Source organism: Lampris incognitus, chromosome 3, assembly GCF_029633865.1.
Source record: "Lampris incognitus isolate fLamInc1 chromosome 3, fLamInc1.hap2, whole genome shotgun sequence".
In the NCBI taxonomy this organism is placed as follows: Eukaryota; Metazoa; Chordata; class Actinopteri; order Lampriformes; family Lampridae; genus Lampris; species Lampris incognitus.
This window is the reverse complement of record NC_079213.1, coordinates 7,847,040-7,874,986: the sequence shown is the minus strand read 5'-3', so window position 1 is coordinate 7,874,986 and position 27,947 is coordinate 7,847,040. Positions and strand designations below refer to the sequence as shown.

General features: G+C 47.7%; 2 protein-coding genes across 2 annotated transcripts in view; one reads left to right on the top strand and one right to left on the bottom strand.

Annotated features, from left to right (window-relative positions):
* LOC130109110 (synapsin-3-like) overlaps window positions 1-27,947 on the bottom strand; it is a 174,020-nt gene that overhangs the window by 97,256 nt on the left and 48,817 nt on the right. Inside the window, exon 5 of the mRNA XM_056275851.1 lies at window positions 27,011-27,100. Coding sequence (XP_056131826.1) covers window positions 27,011-27,100 — 90 coding nt within the window. The remainder of the gene's footprint in view (window positions 1-27,010; window positions 27,101-27,947) is intronic.
* Window positions 1,271-25,044, top strand: LOC130110134 (metalloproteinase inhibitor 3). The gene is made up of 5 exons (XM_056277128.1): window positions 1,271-1,595; window positions 14,940-15,022; window positions 16,761-16,872; window positions 19,555-19,676; window positions 23,201-25,044. The coding sequence occupies exons 1-5, from the start codon at window positions 1,466-1,468 to the stop codon at window positions 23,396-23,398; spliced, it is 645 nt and encodes a 214-aa protein (XP_056133103.1). The 5' UTR covers window positions 1,271-1,465; the 3' UTR covers window positions 23,399-25,044.

The following is a 27,947-nucleotide window of genomic DNA, read 5'->3' as shown; positions in this document are numbered from 1 at the left end:
CAGTTTCTCCAACCTCTCGGCCACAACCCCGTATGCCCCGGCGACGGCCATGTTGGGTCAACCCGTCACTGAGCTGCCTCAGTCAGATAAGCCACTGGAGTGATTCCCCACATACGTTTATGGGAACTTATTTAACAAAGCAAGAAAGAGGATTTGGGTTCAGCTGCCTAATTAAACTGGTTGTGGTTTAATTAATTCATGTGACGAGAGCGGCGTAAGCGTATTTAGGAGTAGAAGGTTTTGACTAACCAAGGCCGTAAATCCGAAGAACTAGCTCCGAATATCTGAATATCTTAATGAGGTTTCTTTTCCTTCCTTTTTTTGTGTACTTTATATGCACGTTTGAGTAACAAGTTGCTGTTTAAGTGTCTGGATGTGGAGGAATAAAAGCTGCCAGCCCAGACATTTTAATTACACACACACACACGCACACACACACACACACAGAGCGGAGTTAATGAGCAGTGAGACCTGCTAGCTAGCTCACTAGACACAGTGCTGTATGTGACATCCTGTTTTAATACGGGACACACCAGTTAATTCTAATTAAAGCACGTTATCGCCAACAAGGTGTCAACGCGCTTCACGTTGAGAGGCAAAGAGGAACGGTGTCCCAGCTGAGGATCAGCAAACACACAGAAATTCACAAAAGATACAAAAGAAGAAAAAAAAACAAGTAAAAAGAATTAAAGGTACACTGGCTTCATGAAGCGTGTACTATATACACTTAATTTACAATTGTGTATAACTAATTGTTAATTACTGCCATAATTATTGATCTATTCTTTATAAACCAGTAATTTACTGGCTTATTAAGAATAGATCAATAATCACATATAGATAGATAGATAGATAGATAGATAGATAGATAGATAGATAGATAGATAGATAGATAGATAGATAGATAGATAGATAGATAGATAGATAGATAGATGGATAGATGGATGGATGGATAGATGGATAGAGAACATTACCTAACAGACACATTACGTCAGGGTCGAACTGTTGTTTCCATTCAGTGAAACTCAGGAGTGGAAATGTTTGAGCCCCCGATAGGCTAAAAGTAAAGGGAAGAAAACATTTTGAAAGAAAAAAAAAGGAGAGGAGAAAAAAAAAGAAAAAAGAAAAAGACAACCGCGGTAAAGTTCCAGTATGTCATCTTGTCCGTGTTATGGCACATGTCATCAGGGCCGAACGTGATTTGGTGAGGAGCGGAGAGGGGCGTGCACCTCCGGCCGAGCCGCTATATGAGGCTCCGCGCAGCGCGCCGTCCGCCAGTGACACGCGGCGCAGCCTGAGGTGGACTTACGTACCCTTTACGCAGAGGACGCACTCGGACGTACTCCTTACAACAGCCAGCCTTGAGTTTCGTTATTATTATTATTGTTGTTGTTTTTTTAAAAAAAAAAAAACGTGTTCTCTTAAGAGTTAAACAAGACAAGAAGGGACGCCAGAACTCGCCGAGATGCCGTCCACGTGTCACCAGCTGCTGAGCGTGCTGTTTGTTTTCTGCAGCCTGCAGATGGACCGGCTGACGGACGGCTGCACGTGCTCGCTGCTGCACCCGCAAGACGCCTACTGCAACTCCGACATCGGTAAGTTGGCTTTGAGTAGCGCCGCCACCGCCGCCGCACCGCACCCCGCACCGCACCGCGCAGCCGGGCCAGTTCTGCGCCGTTGCCTTGGCGCCCGCATGATGGACGGCCGAGTTAAAACGACGCAACTTGTGCAGAAGCCCTGACACTTGTGCACTCGTTATGTCGGCTGGCGCGCGCCAGCCGACGAGTGACTTGCTCATTAAATCCGCAGGAAGCCCGCTTAATGTCACACCTGCCCACGTGATACGTCGTGGCAGCGGCGCAGGTTTAGTCCGAGGCTCGCGGACCCACGCGGCGACTTATTTATCTGCAAAGCACTAAAAGTCATCTCGTGCGCGTGACGACGGAGCCAACTCCAGACCTGCGTGGTCCGTCCGAGCGCGCGCTACAGTTCGCTTTTAATGAACCAGAACCAGAAACAAAACAAAGTGGCCAGCAAAGCGCGTGTGCGCTGGGAGAGAGCGGGGGGGGGGGGGAGATCTGCGCAGTAGTTCATGGGCGTTTTCATTCGGGTTCGGAGACGTCAGAAGCCCCGTTATGAAACGCCCCCCCCCCCGAGATGTGAAGAGGTTTTGGGTGAGAATCCGCTACCGGCCAGTAATTAGACCTGATCAGACAGGGCGGTTATATATCCGGTGTCCAGGCTGGGACGTAGTGCAACGGCGACCCGGTTGTAAGCGGACCCCCCCTCCCCCTCCACACACGTTATACCACGCGTCTTCACAGAACCACCCGGAATCACACGCGCCAAGAGTCCGCCCCCCCCTCCCCTCTGTGTCGGGCCAGTTGGAGTTGGGGGATGACCCGACCCGGTGGCGGGGGGGGGGGGACCGGGTCCAGGACGTTGAGGGAAGCTGGGCAGAGAGGTTCAGATAGAGACGCCTGCGTTGCGCAGAACGGGTCGTGGGTTTGTTCTGCGCACGGATGAAAGCGCGTGTGCGTCTTACACTGCGTGGTCGAGACACGCATGCGCGTCCTTCTGTCCTCGTGAGGACCCTCGCTGACCACACTCGTTCTCTATGAGCCCCAGCTGACCGTCAGGCCTGCGTGGCTAGCCTTCACCCTGACACCACCTGCAACCGCATCAAGTCACGCTTTGATTATCTCCCTTATTAGTCATTATATACTAGCGTATAGTGGAGGGAAATATCATTCCTCATGGAAGATACACAACACACCACGGAGCTATACACAACACACAACACAATACACAATCCTTATTCTAACCTTGAACTAAGACCCGTCTTAACCCTAAAATAGACCCCTGAAGAAATGAGGACCAGCCAAAGTGTCCTCACTTGGGTTCTTACTTTCCCATTTTTAGGAAGACGAAGTACACACACGGCATAAAGGAACACACACAAACACACACACGCACACACATCGCGAGAGGCGCCATGCAGATGGGTTTGTCATCAAAGGGCTGGAGCAAACCAGTTGCCCCATGGCAAGAGCAGAGCAGTGTGTGTGTGTGTGTGTGTGTGTGTGTGTGTGTGTGTGTGTGTGTGTGTGTGTGTGTGTGTGTGTGTGTGTGTGTGTGTGTGTGTGTGTGTGATGGGCTAACTGTGCCGACCCTACTAGGAAGCTTCCACACACACACACACACACACACACACTGAGACGTACACTTGTCCTTTGCTCTTACGTGGATAGCATTTACCCTGTACACACCCACCCACACACACATCCACACCGACACACACCCACACACACACACACCCACACAAAGCTCCTTCAGGGGGCGCATGTAAATCATTGACTAGTTTCCATGCTCACAAAGCACACGGGGTTGTATTCTCATGTACAAGCCGAGCTTCATAAGAGAAGCTCGTGATGGAGAGCGGTTTGACGTCGGTCAGGGAGCGGCGGACGACCCGCTGAGGTTCGGTAGGATAGGGTGGACCGGCCCCATGCGGCCCACAGAAACCACTTCACGTCACCGGCCCGTTGTCCTTTAACATCCACCCTGCTGAGGAGGCGAGGCTTTGTGGGCTTGGGAGGATTCGGTGACGGGAGTGACGGGACTGGCCCCCGGGGGTTCAGCCAACCGACCCGGTCAGACGTAAAGCGCTGGTCCCGCAAACGGTCGCGTGGCGTCCCGTTCGGTTCCCACCGTCTGGTCACGCTAGCGGCCCCCCGCTGAAACCCCGCCCGTGTGGAATCGGCCCCGACTTCAACTGGGGCACCCGTCACTCGCAAGCCCCACAAAATCCCATTTCAGAAGGTCCTGGCTTAGCTCGAGGTGTGCCCAGAATACTTGCAGACCCACTTAGACACCCCCCCACCCCCACCCCCACCCCCATCTGTCATGAAATGCCAGTCTGATACGGTGCAGCAATTAAACGAGGCTGAAATTGAGGTCACACCACCATCAGTGCCGGCCGTTTGGTGATGCGCCGTAATTTGGAGTCACCGTAAGCGGCGGTGCACCTACTTGCTCATATTTACATATCATGGCGGTCGGTTCAGGGGGAGCATCGGTGAAGACCTCTTTTTTTGGGGGGGGGGGTGGGGGTCATCGCAGCAGCAGACAAATGAGAATATAGAGACGACGGAAGCTTCTCGTGGCGACGGAAACGAAGAGACCAAAATGAAGAGGTGCGGACGTCTTCATCGACAGACATGCAGGCTGCAGTGGGTGTTGCGCACGTGCCCGGGTTAGCCGGCCATGTAAAACGAGGGGCGTGGGAGTGCAGGACTCCGTGACGGCAGTTTTGGAGAGGTTGACGTGCTGTGGTTTACACCGTTGTTGAATTCTAAGAGGACGGTGTATTTTTATAAACAAGAGGATGAATGGGTTTTTTTTTTAAGGGGTGGAAAGTACGTGCCGAATTCCCGATGTGCCAAAATACACAGGCGGACTTTGGTCTGAGCATATAGGGAAGGCCTCGAAGAGCCGGACTGAGGCCATTCCACTGTAAAAAACAAAGCAAAACAAAGTCAGCTAGTTTTATCTTGTATTCAGACCCATCAAACTTATTCTAGGGTGCCTTTGGTCAACTCTGTCACTCTAAGCAGTTTGGGTAATGGATGGATGGATGGATGGACGGTGGATGGACAGATGGATGGAATGTCTTATTGCTGAAAAAAAGCATAAAACAAGGAATTAAATCTTGAAACCAGAGACTTATTTTGAGTCAACTTGCCTTTTTTTTTAAACAAATACCAAGCAGCAAATTTATCCTCAAGAAAAGTTAACTTTGATAAAAAAAAAAAAACCCCGCACAATTATATGCCATGGCAGCACGACAATTTGAGTGAAAATGTCTGAAACCATGACTGGCAAGTGTGGAAGCTAAATAAAACGACCTGCCAGGAATTAGGATCGACTGCCAAGGAGCGTCACTTTTTGCAGCGTCTCTCATGCAAAACACAGCAAACCGGCCGAATCGCCCGATTTGCATAAATATTTGACACGTTAAAACAAACGGGGGCCGCTATCCTGTCAAAACGGGGCCATGCCACATTTTGGACGAGAACCAGGTCTCGTCCAAAAGCATTCGGTCATACGGCGCGGAGAGGCATGGAAACCAGCGTTTACACAGAACGTCAGCCTTTGATAAACAGCGTGCGGATGAACCTCCATGCAGTCGGGCCTGCAGTTTCCTCAGATGTTTTCATTTCGCAGCCTCGCAGATCGACACACGTGCGGTCACAGACTCCAGTCAGACTGGTTTGCATCCTCTTATGGGCAGATTTTCTGCGGTTACTGTCGAGTTGAGCCCTGTGATGGCCCGGCGGCCTGTCCAGAGTGTCTCCCCGCCTGCCGCCCGATGACTGCTGGGATAGGCTCCAGCATCCCCGCCAACCTGAGAGCAGGATGAGCGGTTTGGACAATGGATGGATGGGTGGATTGTTGATTTGATCTTGAGTAACTGTGTACATTTGGAGATGAATTACAGTCAAATTAATCCATGGTTCCCTTTGCTGGGGACTCCCACGAGCTCAGTTCAAGGACTCACCCCGTTTTACTCTGTACTGCTCGTCCCGAGTCAAAGAAATAAAGGTATCCATGTCGGGCATTACATTAAATCATTTGCCGATATGCTCCAATATATGTTTGTTTCTACTTGACACTGCTCATTGGCTACACCATAAAGGGGGCGCTCTTCTCTCTCGTAAGCTGTCATGGCAGGTGTAGGCTAGTTTAGATGCCAACTACAGCCGGGCTAGTGGCTAAGTTTAGGGTCAAGGTTGTGGTTACTGAGCGTTTCCATCGTGCTGAAAAAGGGAATCGATCGGCGATCTTCGATTCACCACGTCGTTCCCCGCGCAATGTTTCGGGGAACAACGATCGCTTCATTCTTCGACCACTAGGGGGCGCTCGGGTGTCAATCATAAAATTGATGTTTGAGCTTCAAAAATCGACCCACATGGTCAGTTTACACAGGATGAGCAGCCTCGTCCGTCTGTCTGTTCGTTGGGCGGTTCTTTCTCTTTCGTTTCCTCCTCTCTTTCTTGCATTGAATGAATATTCTGAGGCCTGTCAGAAGCCAAAAAACAAAAACAAAGGTTCCTGTTATGGAGCTGACAAATGCAGTTAGAACGGGAGTTGAAGCACAGAGAGGTGGAAAACACATGAATAGCAGATTGCTGCGTTCAGCAGAGGGGGGGGGGGGGGAGCTGTTGTTTTCTCTGCCGACTTCAAAGGCAACACGGCAGAACTTCACTTTCCCCAAGTGAAGACCCGCAATTCAGTTCAGAGTACCTTTCCTCTGCTTTGCTGGGCCCAGCACCGTAATCGCTGACAACCACATGCCCGAATTAATCGGTCGTTTATGTGGAACGCACACCCTCTTTCATGAACACATTTGAATTATGTAGCCGAGCAAAGAAAAATGTCGGCCTACTTACAAGTACATTCTTTGCCATGCTTTAAAGAGTATTTATTAAGCATATGTCAGGTACTTCAGTATTGATTTTCACATTTTCAATGATGAACTTCACTGATTCCACAAGTCCCTCGGTTTGATGCAAGCTTTCTTTATAAATGCAGGTTGTCAGAGTGAGTTTCGGACTTGGGTCTTACTTATTTTTGTGTTTGGGCAAGTGAACACTTTTGCAAAGAGGATTATATTGCTCCACTTGTTAAGACTAGATTACTCCACCAGAATCAAGGAAATGATTCGAGAAGATTTTTCGAATCAAGTTGAAAAACAGGAGGGAGAAACTACTCAATCCTAACTTATTTGTAATATTTAAGCCTAAGTAAACGTATTTTAGACTGAATACTGGGTTTTATGAGTCATTGAAATGATGTTTTTGCAGTGTTGTTTTGTCTTTGACTTGGATGGATCAGACCCGATTATGGCCCAAAGTGCAGCACAGGAGTGATACTTTCATCCCTTTCTTTGCCTCGGTTTCAAAGCTTTTGAAAATTTACTGACGATGAGCTTCACATTTGTCAGCGGCACTTTGTAAAAACAAAATATTTGTAAATTACTATTTTCCATGCTTTCATTTAAGTCCCACATAAATAACATCTGAGAAATGACAACCACTCGCTAGCCAGGAATGAACACCTGCAACTCTGTGCACTACACAGCCGCAAATACTGCCAATAAATAACGCTGTTCGACCTCTTTCCTTCCGCACGACAGCCTCCCTGGACAGGTTAGAAAAATCTGGTCAGTTTTCCTGCCGCATACCTGAAGGCACGGCTTTGATTTAGCTGTTTTTGTGCGGAGACCTAGTTGGCAGCATTTAAGCGTTGGGGTTGAAATGGACTATTCATGTGGGAAATGTAGCAGCGGTTGTTTTCTGCAAAGCTCTGTGAGGGGACTGCAAGATTAGAGGCCTGGCCTTGAACTTTGACCCTGAGATTTAAAATCCCCGCTGCCATATAACTGTGCCTGTTCCCAGAGGCTCGGGGGGGGTGACAGGAGGGGACCTTTGCATGCTCGTACCACGATGCCGGTCAGTTGTCGGGGATTAGCTCGGTTTGTATTTATGCCCGGTTTGGGGTACGGATCAGGGCTTGAAGGAAACTGATCTTGTTTTGTCGTCAGTATTTTGTTTTGTATGGGGAAAGTTTGCCAAACAATTGGGGACTAGTGATTACAGAGCGTAACGGGGCCCGGGGCCAGCATGTTCTCCTGGTACCAGGACACCGGGGCTGTCACGAGTAATTGATTAACTTGATTACAAAATATCCTTGATTAATTTACTGCCTAAAAAGCTTCCTTTCATATCTTTATGCAAGTCTAAGCATACTTGGACTTGTACGACTACCGAGAGCTCAGACAACCGTTACTGTTGCACATAGATGAAGCGGTAGATTATACGAATCGAGAAAATGGACCGAAGCAAAGATGAACATAAAGAGGCAGGAGCCGAAAAACAACAAAATGTCCAATGCTTGGGACCGTTTCAACTAAAACTAATTTAAAATGTAACATTCTGCAAGTGTTGCAAAGCTGAACTTGCTCACCACGACGTCCATGTTAGACCGCATCCTGCCTACAAATTCAATATTCTGCTTGATTTGCATCTTCCTGTACACCCAAAGTCACCTTTATATTAAAATATGTAATAAAACGGCATTTGGAGCACAGTGGCGCAGTGGTTAGCGCCGCCACCTCACAACAAGAAGGTCCTGGGTTCGAACACCAGGGTAGTCCAACCTTGGGGGGGGCATCCCAGGTCGTCCTCTGTGTGGAGTTTGCATGTTCTCCCCGTGTCTGTGGTGGGTTTCCTCCGGGTGCTCCGGCTCCCTCCCACCATCAGAAAAGACATGCGTGTTAGGGTTAATACTCCTGTCTGTGCCCCTGACCGAGGCATGGCAAGACGAACTGGGGTTGGTCCTCGGGGGTTGCACGGTGGCTGCGCACTACTGCTCTACACAGCTAGGATGGGTTAAATGCAGAGAATTCTCCTACGGGGATCATTAAAGTATATCAAAATCAAAATCTCATAAAACAGGGGCAACGTAAGAACATGAACCTTAAATAAAAAAAGCAAAGGAGATGACATTACAGTGGACAACAGGGGGGGACCAGAGTGTAAATTGCTGGCCAGAATGAATCCGATGTTTCGCTGTTGCCCTTATATGAAATACAAAACTACTCCTTTCTAACCCAATTAACTCAATTGATTGTCAGAATAGTCGACGGATTACTTGGTTACCAAAGTAGTCATCGTTGACATCCCTGCGATGCACCTTCCTTGACAAACTGGTGAGCTATCCAGAGTCCATTAAGGCCTCAGCCATTCTGTCGGAAATAGCGTGTTTGCCCATCTGCTGGTCACTGGATGACAAACGACATCTTCAGAGAAAGCATGGGGTGGGGGGGGGGTCCTATTAAGGGGAGCGTTATGCAATCTGGGATCAACTATCCCGGACTTTCCATAAAGTGTTCTGAAATACGCCAGGATGTCAGAGGCTGCTGGGATTCGTTACAAGCCTCGTGTGTTCGTCCGATGAACCAGGCGTATCCCATCACCGCCTTTCTGCTGCGGACTACACCGGCACTGCATCAATCACTGCAGGCTGTTCTATTCAAATAAGGGGGGGGGGCAGATTCTGACGGTGCCATGTGGGATTTCCATGGTGGCCAGGCCCCACACACATACTAAGGAAAATCTAATACTGGGGAAAGCAAAGACGATGACATGTGATCGTTCAAGTAGATGTTTTATTTCCAATCTGGTAAGCACCTGGAGCCTTGTTTATGAAATGTTCCTACACACCCGTGGAAATTTTTAGCCCTCAATTTTTTCCGACAGACACCAGCAACCCCTTATCTCTAATGCCTTACAAATGTTAGTCGATGTTAGGTAAGACGGCGTCTGAATCCAGGAGTTACCCAGGCTCTACACTGAGCCGTCCCGGTCGCTGCTCCACCCCCTCTGCCGATCCGGGGAGGGCTGCAGACTACCACATGCCTCCTCCCATACATGTGGAGTCGCCAGCCGCTTCTTCTCTCCTGACAGTGAGGAGTTTCACCAGGGGGACGTAGCGCGTGGGAGGAACACACTATTCCCCCCCCGAACAGGCGCCCCGACTGACCAGAGGAGGCGCTAGTGCAGCGACCAGGACACATACCCACATCCGGCTTCCCACTTGCAGACACGGCCAATTATGTCTGTAGGGACGTCCGATCAAGCCGGAGGTAACACGGGGATTCGAACCGGCGATCCCCGTGTTGGTAGGCAACGGAACAGACTGTTACGCCACCCGGACGCCCCCGTTCATATGTTAGTTTTGATGGGTGGAGCTGAATACAGCCTCAATATAGTTACAAGACTTCTGATAGGTGATCCTGACTCACACACCCAGAATGTCCCCCATGTGGCAGGAACATCAGCCAGTCAGAAGCCGTGAGGACTTTTTTCTTTCCCAGAGCTGGCTTTCTGATTTTCCAAATAGGGAACGCCGTGTCCTGTGTTTCACCACCAAGTGGACATCGGGCGTTCTGCTTCCCTCCGGCGCTGGCCCTAAAACAGGCTGCCATGACACTACACTCAACAAGTGGGCTTCAGTTTCAGAGTTTATTTTCGAGTGTGGCGTCGTGTCATACTGAGCATTCCTCTGCCTCCCACCGGCCTCCTCAAACTTGTACTGTGTACAGCGCTCCAAAACATCGCTGTCATCCCCCCTTCTCCCTGGACCCCCCCCCTCTCTCACTCTCACTCTCTCACAACACACACACACTAAAGACACACAACACATGCATGGATGCATTCGAACACATGAACACGCCTGCACGCACACACGCACACACACACACACACACAGAGAGCAGTGGAAGCCATTTCCCGTCACGGTATCAGTTTTCCATTATATGTAGGCTGAAATGCCTGACTGAATTACATTTTCAATTTAAAATTAGCATATGAATCTGCCGTTGCGTAATCCCTCGCTTTAGTGAGGAGATACTGAGCTTAATGAATTTGCTTTTCCCACCCTGTTGTACCCCAGTTACCTCTCTCTGTTACAAAAAACGCCTCCCACACTTTGAAATGGTGTTCCCGATCCTCTGCGGTCGCACAACGTGTGAGAAACAGAACGGCGTTCATCAGCCGAGCTCTAAAGACGAGGGGAGATGAAGGTGAAGAGTCAAAGTCCATTTTTATTTGCACGGCCCAGTATCGCGAATTACAAATTTGCCCCAGGGGGCTTTACAGCAACACAACATCCTGTTCTTAGACCCACGCATCGGATAAGGAACAACTCCCTAAAAAAGAAAACCTTTAACAGGGAGAAAAAATAGGAAGAGACCCGAGGGAGAGCAACAGAGGAGGGATCTCTCTCCCAAGATGGACGACGTGCAGTGGATGTTGTGTTTACACAATTTACCGACGCTGAGACGTGAAAGATGATAACATAATTATCATGTAGCCGGAGAGTGAGGTAGAGAGGGAGAGACGGATGAAAAATCAAGAGGGAGGGGGTGTCTGGGTAGCATAGCGGTCTATTCCGTTACCTACCAACATGGAGATCGCCGGTTCGAATCCCCGTGTTGTCTCCGGCTTGGTCGGGCGTCCCTACAGACACAACTGGCCGTGTCTGTGGGTGGGAAGCCGGATGTGGGTATGTGTCCTGGTCGCCGCACTAGCGCCTCCTCTGGTTGGTCGGGGCGCCTGTTCGGGGGAATAGCGCGATCCTCCCACATGTTACGCCCCCCCCGGCGACACTCCTCGCTGTCAGGTGAAAAGAAGCAGCTGGTAACTCCACATGTATTGGAGGAGGCATGTGGTAGTCTGCAGCCCCCCCCCCCCCCCCGGATGGGCAGAGGGGGTGGAGCAGGGACCAGGACGGCTCGGAAGAGTGGGGTAATTGGCCAGGTAAAACTGGGGGGGAAATGGGGGGGGGTAGAGATGGAGAGGAAGGGTGAGCTAGTGGAAAGGAACATGAGGAAAGAGAAAGGGGTCAGAGAGAGTGGGATGAATGGGGAGATGGGAAAACCGAGCTTAAACGTCCCAGTGTTGACTGGGATGCGTGAGCGACTCTCGCCGCTTTGACTACATCAGCTGCTGTGGGTCACGTGACCACGTCCAGACCGTCGCCGTGAAACCTGCGGCCTTCCCTCTGCGCGTCTTGAGAGTTACGACGACGGCAGAGAGCATTTTATCGCCGCGCCTGGCTCGGGACCGGGTCGTGTAAACACTTGTAATTTAGGCGTGTCCGACTCGAGGGCTTCGGCCGGGATGACGCGCCACAGGGACGGAGCGCCGTGCGGTTGTAAATAAATACAGCCGTGAGGGCGCTTTCCCCTGGAGGTCAAAGGGTGGCTGCAGGGAATGACACAACAGCTGGGCCTTTCACACATCCCTCGTCCGAGGCGTTATGAGGCGTTATGAGTGGCCATGTGGAGAGGGCGGGTTTTCACGTCGGAAAAAACAGAAAAAGGAAACTGACCCGACGGCCTCGGCGTGCTTTCGATCGGGGTGGTTTCAGTGAATGGATCTGGCTGACGGGACATTCCTCGGTAATTGCGCCCCGATTCCACAGTAATTGAGCCTGCGGATGCCTGTCAGAGTGGCATTTGGGTGTATTTAGAGGTCCATTAGGTAATAGCGCTCTGAGATCCATTATTATACATGCCGAGCCAGATTTAATAGAGCAGACGTCCTTGAGCCACATGATGGAAGAGGTAAAAAAAAAAACACCGCACGAGGAATACGTCGAAATGCAAAGAGATCTGAAGTGAACTAGACTGTTGCAGGGGACGGCGTGGTTCCTCACAGCGCCGTCTTCGGGCATCTTACATTCTGCGAGTGATAAGACCCTCCAGGCTGATGAAAACAGAGTGTGAATCCAGCCTTTGTAAACACACCCAACTCAATACACAAATGCAACCTCAGACTTCTTATTCGGTCTTTCATGACGTATTTACCCTTTAACCCATGTTCTGTTCGCTTCATGCTGACTTCTCTTAAATATTAACAAATATTTTTATTAGTATTGATAACTGAGATGAAGATAAGATATATTGGGTATTTTTTTTTACATAAATTTTACAACTGTATTGCTATAAAATCCAAAAGCGGCCTTCAGTCAGTGGGACTGGTGAACGTTATATAATGACTACCGACCAGAACGTGAGGGTTAACATGAATTATTATAAGCTATATGACATTACATGGGTCTTCAGATATCCATAAATTGCTTGAAAATAGACCAAACAGCACACGGTATCACCCTCTGAAACTGGATGGGTAGCCAAAATAAACTGGTGGCTGGTTAAATCAGGGCCGCAGGCCGCAGTTTTCTTTGGCTCCTCCCTTTATTCCCATTTCCAATTGCCTGTAACTAAGCCAGCTTGACATGCACAGACCAATGAGAGGACGCCACACGGCTCGTTTCCTTTCTTTCTCCGGTCCAAAGGAACGGTGGGCTTCTCCTTTTCCCTCCCTTCGCCATGTTGAGGAATGTGAGCCTCTGAAGAATGTGGGAAGGAAATTCCACCGCGGAGAGATAACAAACATGGCCGGTGGTAGTTATGTCTGTGGCGCTCCGGCTGCAGGTGAACTTCACACCAGACCGATTCCCTCATGCGGGCTTAGCGCCGTGACGGGTGGACGGCTCTCTTTACCAGGCCCGAATTAGGCATCGCTCCCTAAGCTGCTCTCAGCCCAACAATAGGCCTGCTTACTTCAACAGGAGCCAGGGGAACAGAAATATGACCTGCTGTCAAGCAGTTTCACCTTTCCGCTGTTTACATGAGGGTGCTGCGCGCCGATCAAATCTAATCCGACCCCCGAGCTCAATATAGAGAGAAGCCTGTTTAAACAGAGGAGGGATATTTGGTTTAATTATTCGGGGATGAAAGTGAAAGATGGCAAGACGAGATTCAGGTCTCTCTCGCTCCCGTCCTATAGAAGTGCTGAGGTCGCTCTATCGACCTCGTTGGCAAACAGCAGCGCAGCAGAAAATCGGATAAGTGGATTAACTGTGGTGCCAAAGCTGGCCCCGAAAGGCTGTTCATCAGAGGCCGATATCGCCTCCTACTGACTGTGGCACTTTGTTGCCCGATGGACCGTGTAGGAACGGCCGAGGTTGCTTAATACTGCGCAGGCACACATGCCCCGTTCTCACCCGGATCTGCTGACGTTCAGGGGGAAGGTTTGCATGGAGCAAAGCAAACTGACATAACATTTACTTATGTGGTTGATTCTTTTATCCAAATACTTGAAGCCACTTACAAGAGAGTCAGAAACTGACAGGTAAATTACAGCATTGGTATCTTAAGAGTTCTATAGTAGTGATATCTTAGTAGTACTATATGAAGTAGTGGTGGTAGTACACTTGCTACCATAGTACATTTGCCATCATAGTATTACTATAACATTTGATACATAGTAAGTATATTATTTCTCTATGAAGTGTAGTCGTAGTATTGGGCGTCCGGGTAGCGTAGCGGTTCCGTTGCCAGCCAACATGGGGCTTGCCGGCTCGAATCCCAGTGTTACCTTCGGCTCGGTCGAGCATCCCTACAGACACAATTGGCCGTGTCTGCGGGTGGGAAGCCGGATGTGGGTATGTGTCACTGCACTAGCACCTCCTCTGATCGGTCAGGGCGCCTGTTTGGGGAGAGGGGGAACTGGGGGGGAATAGCGTGATCCTCCCACATGCTACGTCCACCTGGCGAAACTCCTCACTGTCAGGTGCAAAGAAGCGGCCGGTGAGTCCGTATCGGAGGAGGCATGCGGTAGTCTGCAGCCCTCCCTAGAGCGGCAGAGGGGGGTGGAGCAACAAATGGGGTGGCTCGGAAGAGTGGGGTAATTGGCCAGATACAATTGGGGAGAAAAACAAGGGGGGGTAACACCCCCCCCCCCCAAAGAAAACTAGTATTCGTATCACATTTGCTACACAGTATCATATCATAACCAAGAGTGCGTGTCGTGTCGAGTGCGTTCAGTGTAAGTGTGTCTCCCATCATCAGCAGGCGGTGAACAGGGGAGTCAAAGTACAGGGCAGTTCTGCGTCGACGCATATCAGTATACCATCACTGCCATGACAGCATAAGCTCGCAGTGTATTACGCAATGTACTTATGTCACGTGCAGGTGGTGTAAACCGATAATAAGTAAGGGTGCACAGCTGGCACCATTTCAAACCAGCTGCCAAGTGCTACCGAACTCGGCTATCCCCGGATGCTCTTAGACTTTCAGCTTTGTCCCTTCATGTCCTCCGTGTCTTTGAACAAATGAGGGTCACATTCCGCTCATGATCAAAACTTCATTAGATGGCTTGTAAAGGGTTTGGTATCGTGTATGGTGATAAATCAGTACTGTAGCGTGGTTTATTTTTGTGACTTTAATGATGTCAACTGAATTTTAGCTGAAACGTTTTAAACAAGAATCTTCTTTTCTTTTTTTCTGGATGTTTTGTTCACAGTGATTCGCGCCAAAGTGGTGGGGAAGAAGATGATGAAAGACGGACCATTCGGCACCATGCGTTATACCGTCAAGCAAATGAAGGTAAGCTGGGAAAGGATTACCGCTTGCATTAGCGGGGCTCAAAGTCGTCACGGTCTGACAAGACATCACATCTTCAAAGTGTGTTTTGGTCATGTAGCGCACGCTGCTGCTATTAGCAACTCAAATAGTGAGCAGGTAGGAGTTTGGTGCCTTGCTCAAGAACACTTTGCCACATAACATTTGATAGGGACACAGTGGTATTGAGGGTACAGACCGGCACGGTGGCCCAGTGGCTAGCACTGTTGCCCCACAGCAAGAAGGTCCTGGGTTCGAACCCCAGGCCGTCCCAGGTCCTTTCTGTGTGGAGTTTGCATGGTCTCCCCATGTCTGCGTGGGTTTCCTGCGGGTGCTCCGGTTTCCTCCCACCATCAAAAAGACACGCATGTTAGGGTTTATACTCCTGTCTGTGCCCCTGAGCAAGGCAATGGAAAGAAGAAGTGGAGTTGGTCCCCGGGGGCTGCAGCTGCCCACTGCTCCTACACAACAGGATGGGTTAAACACAGAGAATGGACTTCGTTCTATGTACAATGATGATAAAAAGTGTCTTCTTCTCAACTTGCAACCTGCTGATCGTTATATGATTCAGCTTAAACCATTCATGTGAGCTGTGATGATTCCTATATAAGCTCTTACTATTGGATGTTCAACCAGTGATAACGTGCAAATCCAACCAACCACCTGTGTCACTCTTCACTGTGCAATCTAATAAGGGAGAACGCAGGTGGAGAAGTAATCGTGAACGCTCAAATTATTTAGCCAGTATTTAGCACGTCCTCTGCACAAAAGCGGCGGGTGTATTTACCCTCTTTAATGTTACATAATGCTCCGCATTTCTAAAAAGACTGTGACTGCTCTGCTAAACATCTCTGCTGCTAAGACAGCGGGCAGGGGCCCGGCGCGGGGATTAGCGGGCTCAGAGGCATTACAGCAGAACCGAGCCTGATGCTCAGAGCATGAACGTCTCATCAAAGTCGAGCGCCGGGTCAGTACAGTCCCAGCATCTCACAAAGCCAGCCACCAAAAAAATCATCTTAAGGGTCTCTCGTTTGCGAAGAGCAGCGATTAACTGCCACGGCCGTCACGCTTGGCGGGTTTCTCAGCTCCCCGAGTTGCAAAATGCGTGACCTCTCTGCGTCCTCCCTCCTTCGGGTCGCCTGTTATGTAAACTGCACCATATAGAGTGGCTTTCACTCATCCCATGCCCCTGATTCAGAGTAGAATCTGCCTCCAAAATCACAACAACTCCTGCGAGACAAACGCTCTCAGTTTTCCCAGGAACCGCACGGCTCGGGGTCTAAATAACAAGCCTACACAGTTTGTTCTGCTTTTCTTAGAATGGCGCATCCGAACAGGGGATTTCCTGTCACCCCCACGCAAATAAATCTCATAGAATAAAATACACGAGGGTGGAGGGGGGTGGAGGATTCAGTTCCTGCATACCTGAGCTGGACGGGAGGAGATGCGGCTCATAGCCGAGCGGCGACCTTGCCAAAAGAGCGGCAAAGTCGCAGCGTATTACGCAATGTAATTACGTCATCGACGACTCTGCTCAGGGCAGCAGCTAAGACCTCTTCTGCCGCGACGAAATCCCCCGAAGGCACGCGACGCGATAAAACTGCGGCGTCCTCGTTTCCGGGCGTTCGGATTTACTTGCGGGTTTTGTCGGCGGAGGGACCGTGTCTGTGTGACGCAGATAACCGCGCTGAGGTTTCAAGGGACCGTGTGCTTTGTCTTGCAGATGTACAAAGGATTCAGCAAAATGCAGCACGTCCAGCACATCTACACGGACGCCTCCGAGAGCTTGTGCGGCGTCAAGTTCGACATCAACAAGTACCAGTACCTGATCACAGGTGAGACACCGGTCACCTCAGTGTGTCACAAAAACTTCAAAACAGCCTGCTCCTCGTGCAAAACGAGTACCTGCACACAGGCAGAAATCATCACAGGCGGTCTTGGCACAAAACACAGAAAATAAAACTCATATCAACCAAGCCATATTTAAAAGAAGAAGAAAAAACAAACATAGTGCAGCTCAGTGTTGTCAGGGAACTAGGGTTTGTTGTTTATTTTGGTGGTCCCGTGTCCTCGAGTCCCGCCCAGCAGCGTGTCCAACCGCAGAAAGGAGGCCTGCCGGTGGCAGCAGCAGTTTATTTGGCCGTCCCGCCTCCCTGAGGACTTCCTGATTCACTCCATGACACACACATTCCCACTGTGCAAGGAGGGAGGGTAATGGGATGGGCTCGGGGGGTGGGGTACTTTATTTGGGTCTGTTTCCCTCCACTTTGGAGCCTGAAAACAGCAGAGCGCCCTGCCGTCTCTCCCTCCTTGTAATTAGCAGTTAGCAGGAAGCGCTCGGCTCGCACCGGCAGAAGCATTTACGATTTGCTATTTCCAACGGGGGGTGAAGTTTACTTTAGACCCTGCAGCGCTCGGTGCGTGCGACTGCTGCTAAATACCAACCTGTAAATGGACCAAATGTACCTCAAGGTGCCAACGAACAGGCGGACGTCTCCTGGCAACGGAGGCCGTGTTTACCCGGAGCGGGTGCAAGTGACATCACGGGGGGGAGGCTATAATAAGTCCTGCCGGGTCCGGGGGCCCAAACTATGTCTGCCAACAGGCAGCGCTGCAAGAAGCACTCAGGCCTTTTAAAGTAAAAATACAAATACTCTGACACCAACTTAGTCGAGTTAAAGTGAAAGTACCACACTGACATTCATACTTAAGATGATGTACACTTGCTCCTAAGAGTAAAAGTACTTGTCATACTCAGTGCAGATGAGTGTTAACATACCCTGATTAAACAAACATAGTATAAGTGGTGTCATGGTAATTTACAAGAATGAATAATGAATAATGGGGTTGATGAGTAATCCCCAGTCAGCAGTTCTTTTAGATGTTAGATGATAAATCCGGTCCCTGATTTTGTTTTTATCTGCTGACGTCCAAATCCAATAACACGAACCAAACGTACACATGTGATCACTAAAGACTTTATAAATCAAAACGAATTGCCTTTCAAAGATTAAACTGAAGAATGTATCTTGCATGGTTTTTAAATATGAATATATATTCATAGATTCAAATTCTTTTGAATTGTAGTCAAGTGAAAAGTAGATTTGTTTCTGAAAATGTAATATACAGTCATGTAATAAACAGTGCGGTTAGTACTGTTCCAAGTACAGATACTTAAGAAAATGTACAGTGATGAAGTAGTTGTACTTTACTCCTCTCCATCACTGCTATCAGGGCTGAATTTTAAGTAACTTGAAGGTACCACGGCCTGTGTGCTGAGCTTCACATCAGTCCTATGGAGCGCTGCCCTCCATTAGTATTTAAGAAGCAGGCCAAACACTCGACACAGTAATAATCTATAATCCCAACAAAGAAGGCTGCAGTTTTAGGAACTGCATATTTGTGCGCTGACATAATTCTCACGTAGTGACAACCGGGCAAAGATGAGACGGAGGGACAAATCAGGTTGTTCTTGACTTCCTACGGCCGGTGTTGCACCTGTTTGACAGGTTGCACCCCCCCCCCCCCCGAACATCAGTGGTAAGCTGTGAATGACCCCTGACTCTATAAATAGAGGTCTGCCAACCTTTGGAAAATCAGAAATAGGGGCGCAGGTTTAATGTGGGGCTTACGGTATGAGATTGTCTTACCACGGTTCGACATCTTGGATTGCTCAACTGGCTCGTTTATGGTATGGGGGGGCAAACGTAAAGGCCGACCCTGAAACGACATGAAGCCTTACGTCCGCCTTCAGATATTTGATTGTTTGAGAGCAAAATGAGTCGTCCGCCATTTTGGAAGATGTGACAGTCGCAGAGTTTTGACCAAACCGATCGCTGGCGTGAAAGCGAAAGTCACTTTTGAATGTTACTGAAGTTATTATCAAAGAAGGTTGAATCGGTTCATCTGGATACAATGTTGGTTGACGGATACATTGTATCCAGATGAACTGATTCAACCTTCTTTGATGTTCTTACCTGGATTATTGAGCATGCATCAAGACATATTGAAGTTATAAGCTTTCCCGAGCCCTTTCTATAGGAAAAAAGTAACATTTTAGAGGATTCAATCATCTTTAGATACTATGCAATATCCATAAGGTCACACTGTCATCATTTAAATCGTTTCGTAATGCGGCCTTTCAACTGCACCACTTACAAGAAGCTGAATCAAATTTAGAATTAAAATCCTATTTTTCCCAAAACAGGTGAAAAAATCAATTTGTTTCCAATTCATTTTTTCCCCTTGAACTAAGTTATAGTATATTCAAACAAGACCGATCAGTCCACCAGGTGAGAAGACAACACATCCTGACTCAAAAAAATTCTCAATGCTGCATCATTTAAACTCAAAAGTGAATTCACCTCCAATTTTTTCCCAGCTTGTTTCAAGAAAAATGAGATCGTTTTTTTACCGTCCAGGTCTTGATTCGTCCAATCGCAACACTGCGGTATGGCTGTGAAATGCTGTAATGTACGTAGCCTGACCCTTTCCATCTCGCCCTCCCTCGGCTTTAGGTCGTGTGTACGAAGGCAAAGTCTACACGGGCCTCTGCAACTTCAACGAGCGGTGGGAGCGCCTGTCGCTGGCCCAGAAGAAAGGCATCAATCACCGCTACCAGCTGGGCTGCAACTGCAGGGTGAGTTTTAACAGGAACACCAGCAGAGAGGATGAGGGGGTCTGAGGAGGGCCGGGCGGATGGGGAGGTCAGTGGCAGAAACAGAGACAGGAGTACGGGTGTGGAAAGACACATGGCTAAGTGGAACACCCCGGTTAGACTTTGTGTCCTTCTCTTATCGCTCTAACCTGTCAGGCTAAACCAGGGCGGACATGTTAGGACGTACGTCTGGTTTAGCCCGTACTCCCAAATTCGGACCTTACGGTTAAGCTTATTAAGGCTGAACTAGGGGCCAACCCCCACCTACCTTTACTAACATTGACACCAGTCAATGGTCAATGCGTTGCCAATTATTGCTGCTCCATTGAATCCGGCTCTGACGAGACCGGGTCGTGAACCCCGGTCCCCAGTGGGCAACTGCATCGACACAAAGCCGATGCTTAGACCGCTACGCCACCGCGGACCCTAGCCGCGCGGTTTTACAGAGACAGCTAGCAAAAAGAGTTGCTCGTGGCTCAATTCAGCATTCGTAGAGGGCTGTTGGATTAAAAAAAAAAAATTTCGGCAAGAGGTTGAAGTACTCCCCCGAGAGGCCTCTCATCACATCATCGACATTACGAACACATCATAGGGAAATAAAAGGAGAGTTTATGGTTTCAGAGACAGGTTTCGGGATTCACTATCAATCGGGATCTAAAATATCATAATGTTTAATTGTTATGGAATTATATATGGTGTATTGTGACTTGTTCAGACGCAGAAGTTCAAACTACCCCCATTCGGTTCTTATTGCCTACTTTTCCAATGATAAACTATATGTTTAAAGAGAGGGACTAGAGTTTAAGTGATATTTGAGAATTATTGAATTACTCCCCCCCCCCCCCCGTCATTCCCAGCTCCGGGTTTCCACTTTACTCTGAGGTTTGCTGCTGTTTAGGGCCAGAGCCCCCTCATAAACGTCCTACTGTACCGCCTGGAAATAGACATCTGCTAAGACCATCGGCCTGTATCAGCGTAAGTGGATTACCAGGCAGATGTATTCGGCCCCGGCCCGGGCCAACGCCTCCAAATTGTGCTCGGTCTGTTCATGGAGAAAAACCTCGAGGCTGAAATGCCCGCTAATTGATTTACTGTATAACTTCCTCTGAAAGACGTAAATTGAATTTGTCTGTGATAGTTTAAAATGAAACCCTTGATTTGTATCTTATTTTTTTATTTATTTTTTGTTTTTGGGAAATTGTATTAATCAAATGGCATCCCCCCCCATTTCTATAATTGCTAGCAATCTGAAAGTTTTCCCAGGCTTGAAATTCAAATAGTGGCCCGTTTGGGGATTTAAAGGCTTGACGGAGTTTGTAAATTTGTGTGTCAAGTAAAATTACAGCCATTTTCAAACAGTTTATCAGGTAAAACCGAACCAAAAATGTCAAGGAACAAATATTTCCCACCTGAGTCCAGTTTTCGCGAAACAAATCCCGAGTGCAAGTCGCGCAATTCACATTTTAACAACCTTACACAAAATTCAGCGCGCATACTTCCGGCAGTTTTCTTCCCTCGTAACCAGAAGACCTCGGGAGATGGTGGAGAAAAGGGGGAGGGGGGGGGAGAAAAGCCATTGCACCACGTCTGAGCGGTGCCAGCGCCGAGTTATGAAACGCGCTCCGCCACCCTCCGCATTCCTCCGCAAATGATGATTTACAGCGGTGGACGGCGGGAAGAATGCCGGGGTGGTTATAAATAAAATTATTCTCAAACAGAGCGTGGAAAACCGTTCCAACCAGGAAGTAGTGACAAACAGCTTTGAACCCAGAGGGCAGGCTCTCACCCCTATTCATGGAGACTTGAACAACAACAGGACACTAACCCCCCCCCCCCCCACTCCAGCCCCATCCATGCCCTCTCTGTTACTAATGGAATGTGCTTCTGGGGTCTGCAGGCCCACCGTCACACAGCTCTCCCCGTATTTCCTGCTGCAATCTGCAGTTGATTCGTTTTGTTTTTGTTTTTTTTTTTCCTTCCATGATTGCGCAGGACTTCGCCTCATTGCAAAACAAAAAAACAAAACGAACTTCCTGTTAGTTCAAATGTTCACGGTTGAAGCCTGCGCCCCTTGGCGTAGAAGGGTTCCTGTCTGCGCACCTGGAGGCGAAGCGTATGAAAGAGACCGATTAAAGACCCATTTATTGATTCAATTTGCCTTTTTTTTTTATTTTTATAATTAAAGCATTTACGATTCCACTCCGCCCGTTTTGGAGTCGTTAAGTGCACAGACATGAGTGTGTTTCCAAAACTCAGGGGCATATGAAGCAGCTATTCAGAAATAATCTATAAATCTCACTTTAAAAAAAAAAAAAGATGGCTGACGAATTTTTCTTTCTTCATTCAACATTCTGCAGTGCAGAACGTCCAAATACCAATCTCCACTTTTATGACTTGGAGGTTTGGAAATGCCGGGCTCATCTTCTACCCTGAGACGTGCCGGGAAGACTAAAAGCTAGTAAATCATTTGTGCATCTGGTCCATCAATAAAAAGAAAAGAGAAATGTCCCAGATCATAAATTTCGCCAGCCGAGCTTTAACCCTTCAATATTCCATGTGAATCATATTTACTGACTCGCTGTCTGTACTGTTTTAATTCTGTTGTCTTCTTTTACATTGCTTCCTGATAGGCTAATTCTGCTGCACACATTCCCGTATTGGATGGCAAACAAACAGACGTTTTGCATAAACCTGTTAATTATGTGAAATATGGGCGTCAGGGTAGCATAACGGTCTATTCCGTTGCCGACCAACACGGGGATCGCCGGTTCAAATCCCCGTGTTACCTCCGGCTTGGTCGGGCGTCCCTACAGACACAATTGGCCGTGTCTGCGGGTGGGAAGCTGGATGTGGGTATGTGTCCTGGTCGCTGCACTAGCGCCTCCTCCGGTCGGTCGGGGCGCCAGTTCAGGGGGGAGGGGGAACTGGGGGTAATAGCGTGATTCTCCCACGTGCTATGTCCCCCTGGTGAAACTCCTCACTGTCAGGTGAAAAGAAGCGGCTGGTGACTCCACATGTATCGGAGGAGGCATGTGGTAGTCTGCGGCCCTCCCCGGATCGGCAGAGGGGGTGGAGCAGTGACTGGGGCGGCTCAGAGAGTGGGATGATTGGCCAGGTACAATTGGGGAGAAAAATCCAAATAAATGAAATAATAATAATGTGAAATGCAAGACAGTTTAGCAGCTAGATTCTTTTACAGGAAGTGCAACAGAAGAATATAAAGCTCTTGAATATCTACCCAAAAGTATGAAGGTTATGAAGCATGCACCCTGACAAGATCATGTGACCCTTGAATGATCATGTCACCCTTGAAAGATCATGTGAAAGAGAAGTGCTGAGAAAACAAATTTGGAAAGACTTGGGAGGCGAAGAGATGCTCTCATCTTCTATATTGTTCTTGAGAAGGAGATATAAAGGACATGCTCTAGACTGTAAACAAGTATTATTATCATCTTTTTACTTCCTGTTTCACAGCCTCATCTCTAATTCCACTTCTTCACCTGCAGATTAAACCTTGCCACTACCTGCCCTGCTTTGTGACCTCGAAGAACGAGTGTCTGTGGACGGACATGTTGTCCCACTTCGGTTATCCCGGCTACCAGTCCCGGCACTACGCCTGCATCCAGCAGAAAGAGGGCTACTGCAGCTGGTACAGGGGCATAACCTCCCGGGACAAAACCACCATCAACGCCACCGACCCCTGAGCATAAGGCCTGACTGACCGACTGACCGACCAACGCACCCCTCTCCGTCCTCCTCCCAAGCCCCAGAGTTCCCTCTCATGTCTCCCCGCCATCCCCCGAATCACCTCTAAAGCGGTGGTCTCCAACCGTGTGCAGTTGAAACCTGAGGGTCGGCGTTTTTTGTTGTTGTTTTTAACTCCGACTAAACACCAACTACATCTAATTTCACTTATTTGTCCTCCGCCCCTTTTCTGGCTGAAGATGTGCCAACTGGTGACACCGGTTTATTTTTGGGTTGGGATGAAAGTCGGCGTACTCTTGGGCCTCAATGAAACACAGTAAGAAACCACCACTTTAGTGTCCTGCAGGACTCTTTAAACTCACTGGCTTGGGTGACAGTTCCTTTAGGGAGCCGACAGAAACCAACAAGTATATAACAGTGCCTGTCTCATAGCACTTCTGATATAAAGAAAAAACCAATACCTTTACGTTTTCGTTGTTGTTGTTGTTGTACAGAAAGCATACATCTCGGTTTTGCTCCGCTTTTCTTTCCCCTGTGCCGCCAATCAGACACAATCCTTGCACCAAAAGGTTAATTAAGAGCTCACTGTCGCTGAAAAAGGTAATGGAGGTGGTCTCATAAAATGCATACCCCTTTGAAAACCACCTGAATACACACTGATGAGTGAGTTGTACAGGGCGATAAATGCGCGAATTGGAGAAATGGAGCGACTGACCGTTTGCAAAATAGTGATCGATACAGCGATCCACCAATCAGCTCGAAGCAATCAGCTCCACCTCCTCCTGCAACGGACACTGCGCTGATACCCCACCAAGAGCAACGGAGGCCATCTTAGACACGACCTATGACAGATAACGCTATATCCGTAAAAAGATGTAACGGAAGGAAAAGGAAATGGTGGAAAAATTGTAGTTGGGTAAATTATCTCTGTCAGTTATCTTGAGAGCTTATTGGACACAAACGGCAACTGAAAGGAGGCGGGATTTGGGGAAATTTTGCGAACGGTCAATTGCGGAGCACTGATGTTTAACTCAAGTTATGTGCACTCCTGAAGAATAGTAACTCAGTCCAGGATACAAGTGGAGTGCCAACGAGAGGCAAGATCTCTGAAGGCCACGTCTCTTGTTTAAACCACAAATAAGGTGTTTCCAAGGGTTATAATGGTATTTAATAATAGTATTGTTTCACAGTGAAGTATATATAAATATATATGTTTATTATGTTCACAGTCTATACTGTAACATGTCTATTTATGGATGATATAGACTCTCTGCCCTCCCCGAGTGTTTGCACTGTAAAAGCATTTTGGCTGGCGTTGGCTAAACATGTGATTCATGGCAGTGAATCAATCTGAACTTCACTCTGTTGATTGTCCGAGAAACAAGAATTTTAAAAAAAGCAACGCGCCCTAATTATTTAAAATTTATTTTCAAAAAACAGTCAAAATGTTCATTACAGTACCAACATTGGGAATACTTTATTCTTTAGCAGAGAGATGTTTATTTTTTTGCTGTATATGACATAAGCTACGAAAATGAACTCTCCACTCAGCTGAAACCTCTGTTACACTTATTAATCTGTCAATGGGATAAGACAATTATCTAACAGCCATTACCATATATATATATATATATATATATATATATATATATAAAATCAGTCATCAGTCCCAAACTATAAGACAGTCTATGTAAATCTGTTCTCTCAGCATCTCACAGTATGCTGATGACTACCGGCATTATATTTGTCCTGCATTAAAGATCCATTCAACAGATTATTATTATTATTTTATATCGAATAACGGTACTTTTATGCTTTTATCAAAGCCGCCCAGCTGGTACTCCCAAATATTAAATATTATGTCACCCCATTCAAATAAAAGTATAAGCAGAGGTTTCAGACAGTAAAGATGTTTTTTTATATATATATATATGTATATTCCATCTTTTGTATTTAACTATTTGAAATGAACAGAAGAATGAAAGTACCAATAATGTGGCTAGAATTCTTCTATTGTTTCGCCCTGGTGAGTTTTTTTTTCTTTTCGTATCTTCAGTCCATTCCATTAACAGACACAGACGCTGCCTCGGAGGGAGAGGACGCCCTTCACTTTAACTGATGCGTTGTAAAGTACTACAGCCCAAAATGGGTACTCGACATCTACCCCATCTCTAAACTAAGCTTTTTACATTCAACTCTGCACTTTCTCCATGCAAATACTCCAGAAGATTGTTGTAAATGTATTATGCAGGATTTCAACTAGAAAACGGCCTTATCCGCAGAAGGCAGGAAGAACGTGTCTGTCTGTTGTCGGGAGGAGCGAGCTCTCTTATCATATTTGCCGCTTATGGGCTCTCCTCCTTTTATTTTTCACTGCTGACAACTCCTCTGGGCTTTTGGCTCGAGATGAAACGAAGCGGAGATGGTGGAGTCTCGGCCTCTCGCATATCTAAAAAAGGCCTTCGTGTCATTCAGACATCACTCCTCTGCAGCCTGAGGAAGGCTGAAACGCTGCTGTGGCCTGCACACTGCAGAGACACTCCGTTATTTGAGTACAAACTAGAAAAGTGCCCATCTTGGCGGAAAAAAAACCCCTAATTCATTTGGACTAATTCAATTTCAAAACGTTGTTTTTCATTGAAAAAAATGTGCATAACTCCACCAATTCAGTGCAGTTTCATCCATTTTAGAAACTCATACCAATCGTGTGGAGATTCAAGACTCGTGGGGGAAAAAAAAGTTTTCCATCAAAACTCACTGAAATAGTCTCACCCCACTGACAGGAATCTATCAGATGAATTAAGATTGTGAGCTCAATAGTGCATGGTGTTGCAGGTGTTAGCGTGGTCACCTCACAGCAAGAAGGTCCTGGGTTTGAGCCCTGGGGTAGTCCAACCTTGGGGGTCGTCCCGGGTCATCCTCTGTGTGGAGTTTGCATGTTCTCCCCGTGTCTTCGTGGGTTTCCTTCGGGTGCTCCGGTTTCCTCCCACAGTCCAAAGACATGTAGGTCAGGTGAATTGGCCGTACTAAATTGTCCCTAGGCGTGAATGTGTGTGTGTGTGTGTGTGTGTGTGTGGATGTGTGTGGGCCCTGTGATGGCCTGGCGGCCTGTCCAGGGTGTCTCCCCGCCTACGGCCCTGACTGCTGGGATAGGCTCCAGCATCCCCAGGACCCTGAGTGCAGGATACGCGGTTTGGATGATGGCTGAATAGTGCACGGTATTTTTTGCTGGGCTTCCTCCACCTGAGGAACAAGGGGTCTCTCTCCCACTGCAGCGTCTCTGTTTGAGTATTTCTTGTGGATCACGTGTGTGTAAATAAACTCTGCTTAACACAGAAACACTCGACCAGGTTAACCCCGGGTGCGTTTAAAACACAGGCGGTGGACAAATGGATGTGTACAGTGTGTGTGTGTGTATACACTGATCCCTGTGTGGGGGTGGGGGTGGGGATGTCATTGTATAAGGGTTACAGAAATGTCTGACTTAATTTCTGTGTTTTATATTTTTATAATAAAGATTTAATGAAAAATGGGAAACAGGACTGTGTGCTGATTTCTTTTTTTTTTTGGTAACAGTAAAATAAGAGTCAGGATAACTGGGGGGCACTCACCATCTGCGCGTGGTTGGGGTAGAAGTTTTGCTCGTTCAGGGGGAATTTCTCCGGACCGAGGGAATGGTAGAGTTTAATCATGTGAGAAAACTGTGGGCAGAGATAAAGAAAACATGGAGATATCGTGACTTTAAGTGTGGATTACAGAGGAGTGGCAATAAGAAGACGATGAATCACATACACCGATGACACCACGCGTATAAATTTAGAGCTGTGGGTCTCGCCACAAGCAGGACGGATGCAGCAGCGAATCAGACTCCTGACTAACGACCACACACTGAGCTTGACCATGGATGGATGGATGGATGGTTATAGACAGATAGAGAGACACAGACAGACAGACATGGATGGATGGCTGGATGGATAGATAGATAGATGATAGATAGATAGATGGATGATGGCTGGATGGATAGATAGATGATGGATGGATGGATAGATAGATAGATGATAGATAGATAGATGGATGATGGCTGGATGGATAGATAGATGATGGATGGATGGATAGATAGATGATAGATAGATAGATAGATGGATGATGGCTGGATAGATAGATAGATGATGGATGGATGGATGGAAGCTTTACTGATAGATAGATGGAACTTTACTGAAATTGTTTTGCACAAAGCAAGACAATACACAGTAACAGAAAGAGCAAATACCATACTGCAAGTAATAATATGATGTACTTATAATATTCAATATGTAACTACTATATAAAAAGAAAATACCCCCCCAACAAAAACCTCACATTCCAAATAACGGTGGAATGCTTGGCGAATGTTCTGCCCGATGCAGTCGTGTGTTCTGTCTGGCTTCTCAGACTGTAATAAAGCATGACCTAGATTCAGTCCAGAACACCTTCACACCTAGACGCCATTAAACCCACGGCAAATAATAACGTACCAGCAAATGGTAACGTCTCCTGGTGCAGGCACCC

Excerpts from the sequence above, each read along its gene's own strand:
- LOC130110134 (XM_056277128.1), top strand. The coding sequence starts at position 1,466 with ATGCCGTCCACGTGTCACCAGCTGCTGAGCGTGCTGTTTGTTTTCTGC. Across the intron at positions 15,023-16,760 it reads ATACCGTCAAGCAAATGAAG|ATGTACAAAGGATTCAGCAA; the intron begins GTAAGCTGGGAA and ends TTTGTCTTGCAG. Across the intron at positions 16,873-19,554 it reads GTACCAGTACCTGATCACAG|GTCGTGTGTACGAAGGCAAA; the intron begins GTGAGACACCGG and ends CCTCGGCTTTAG.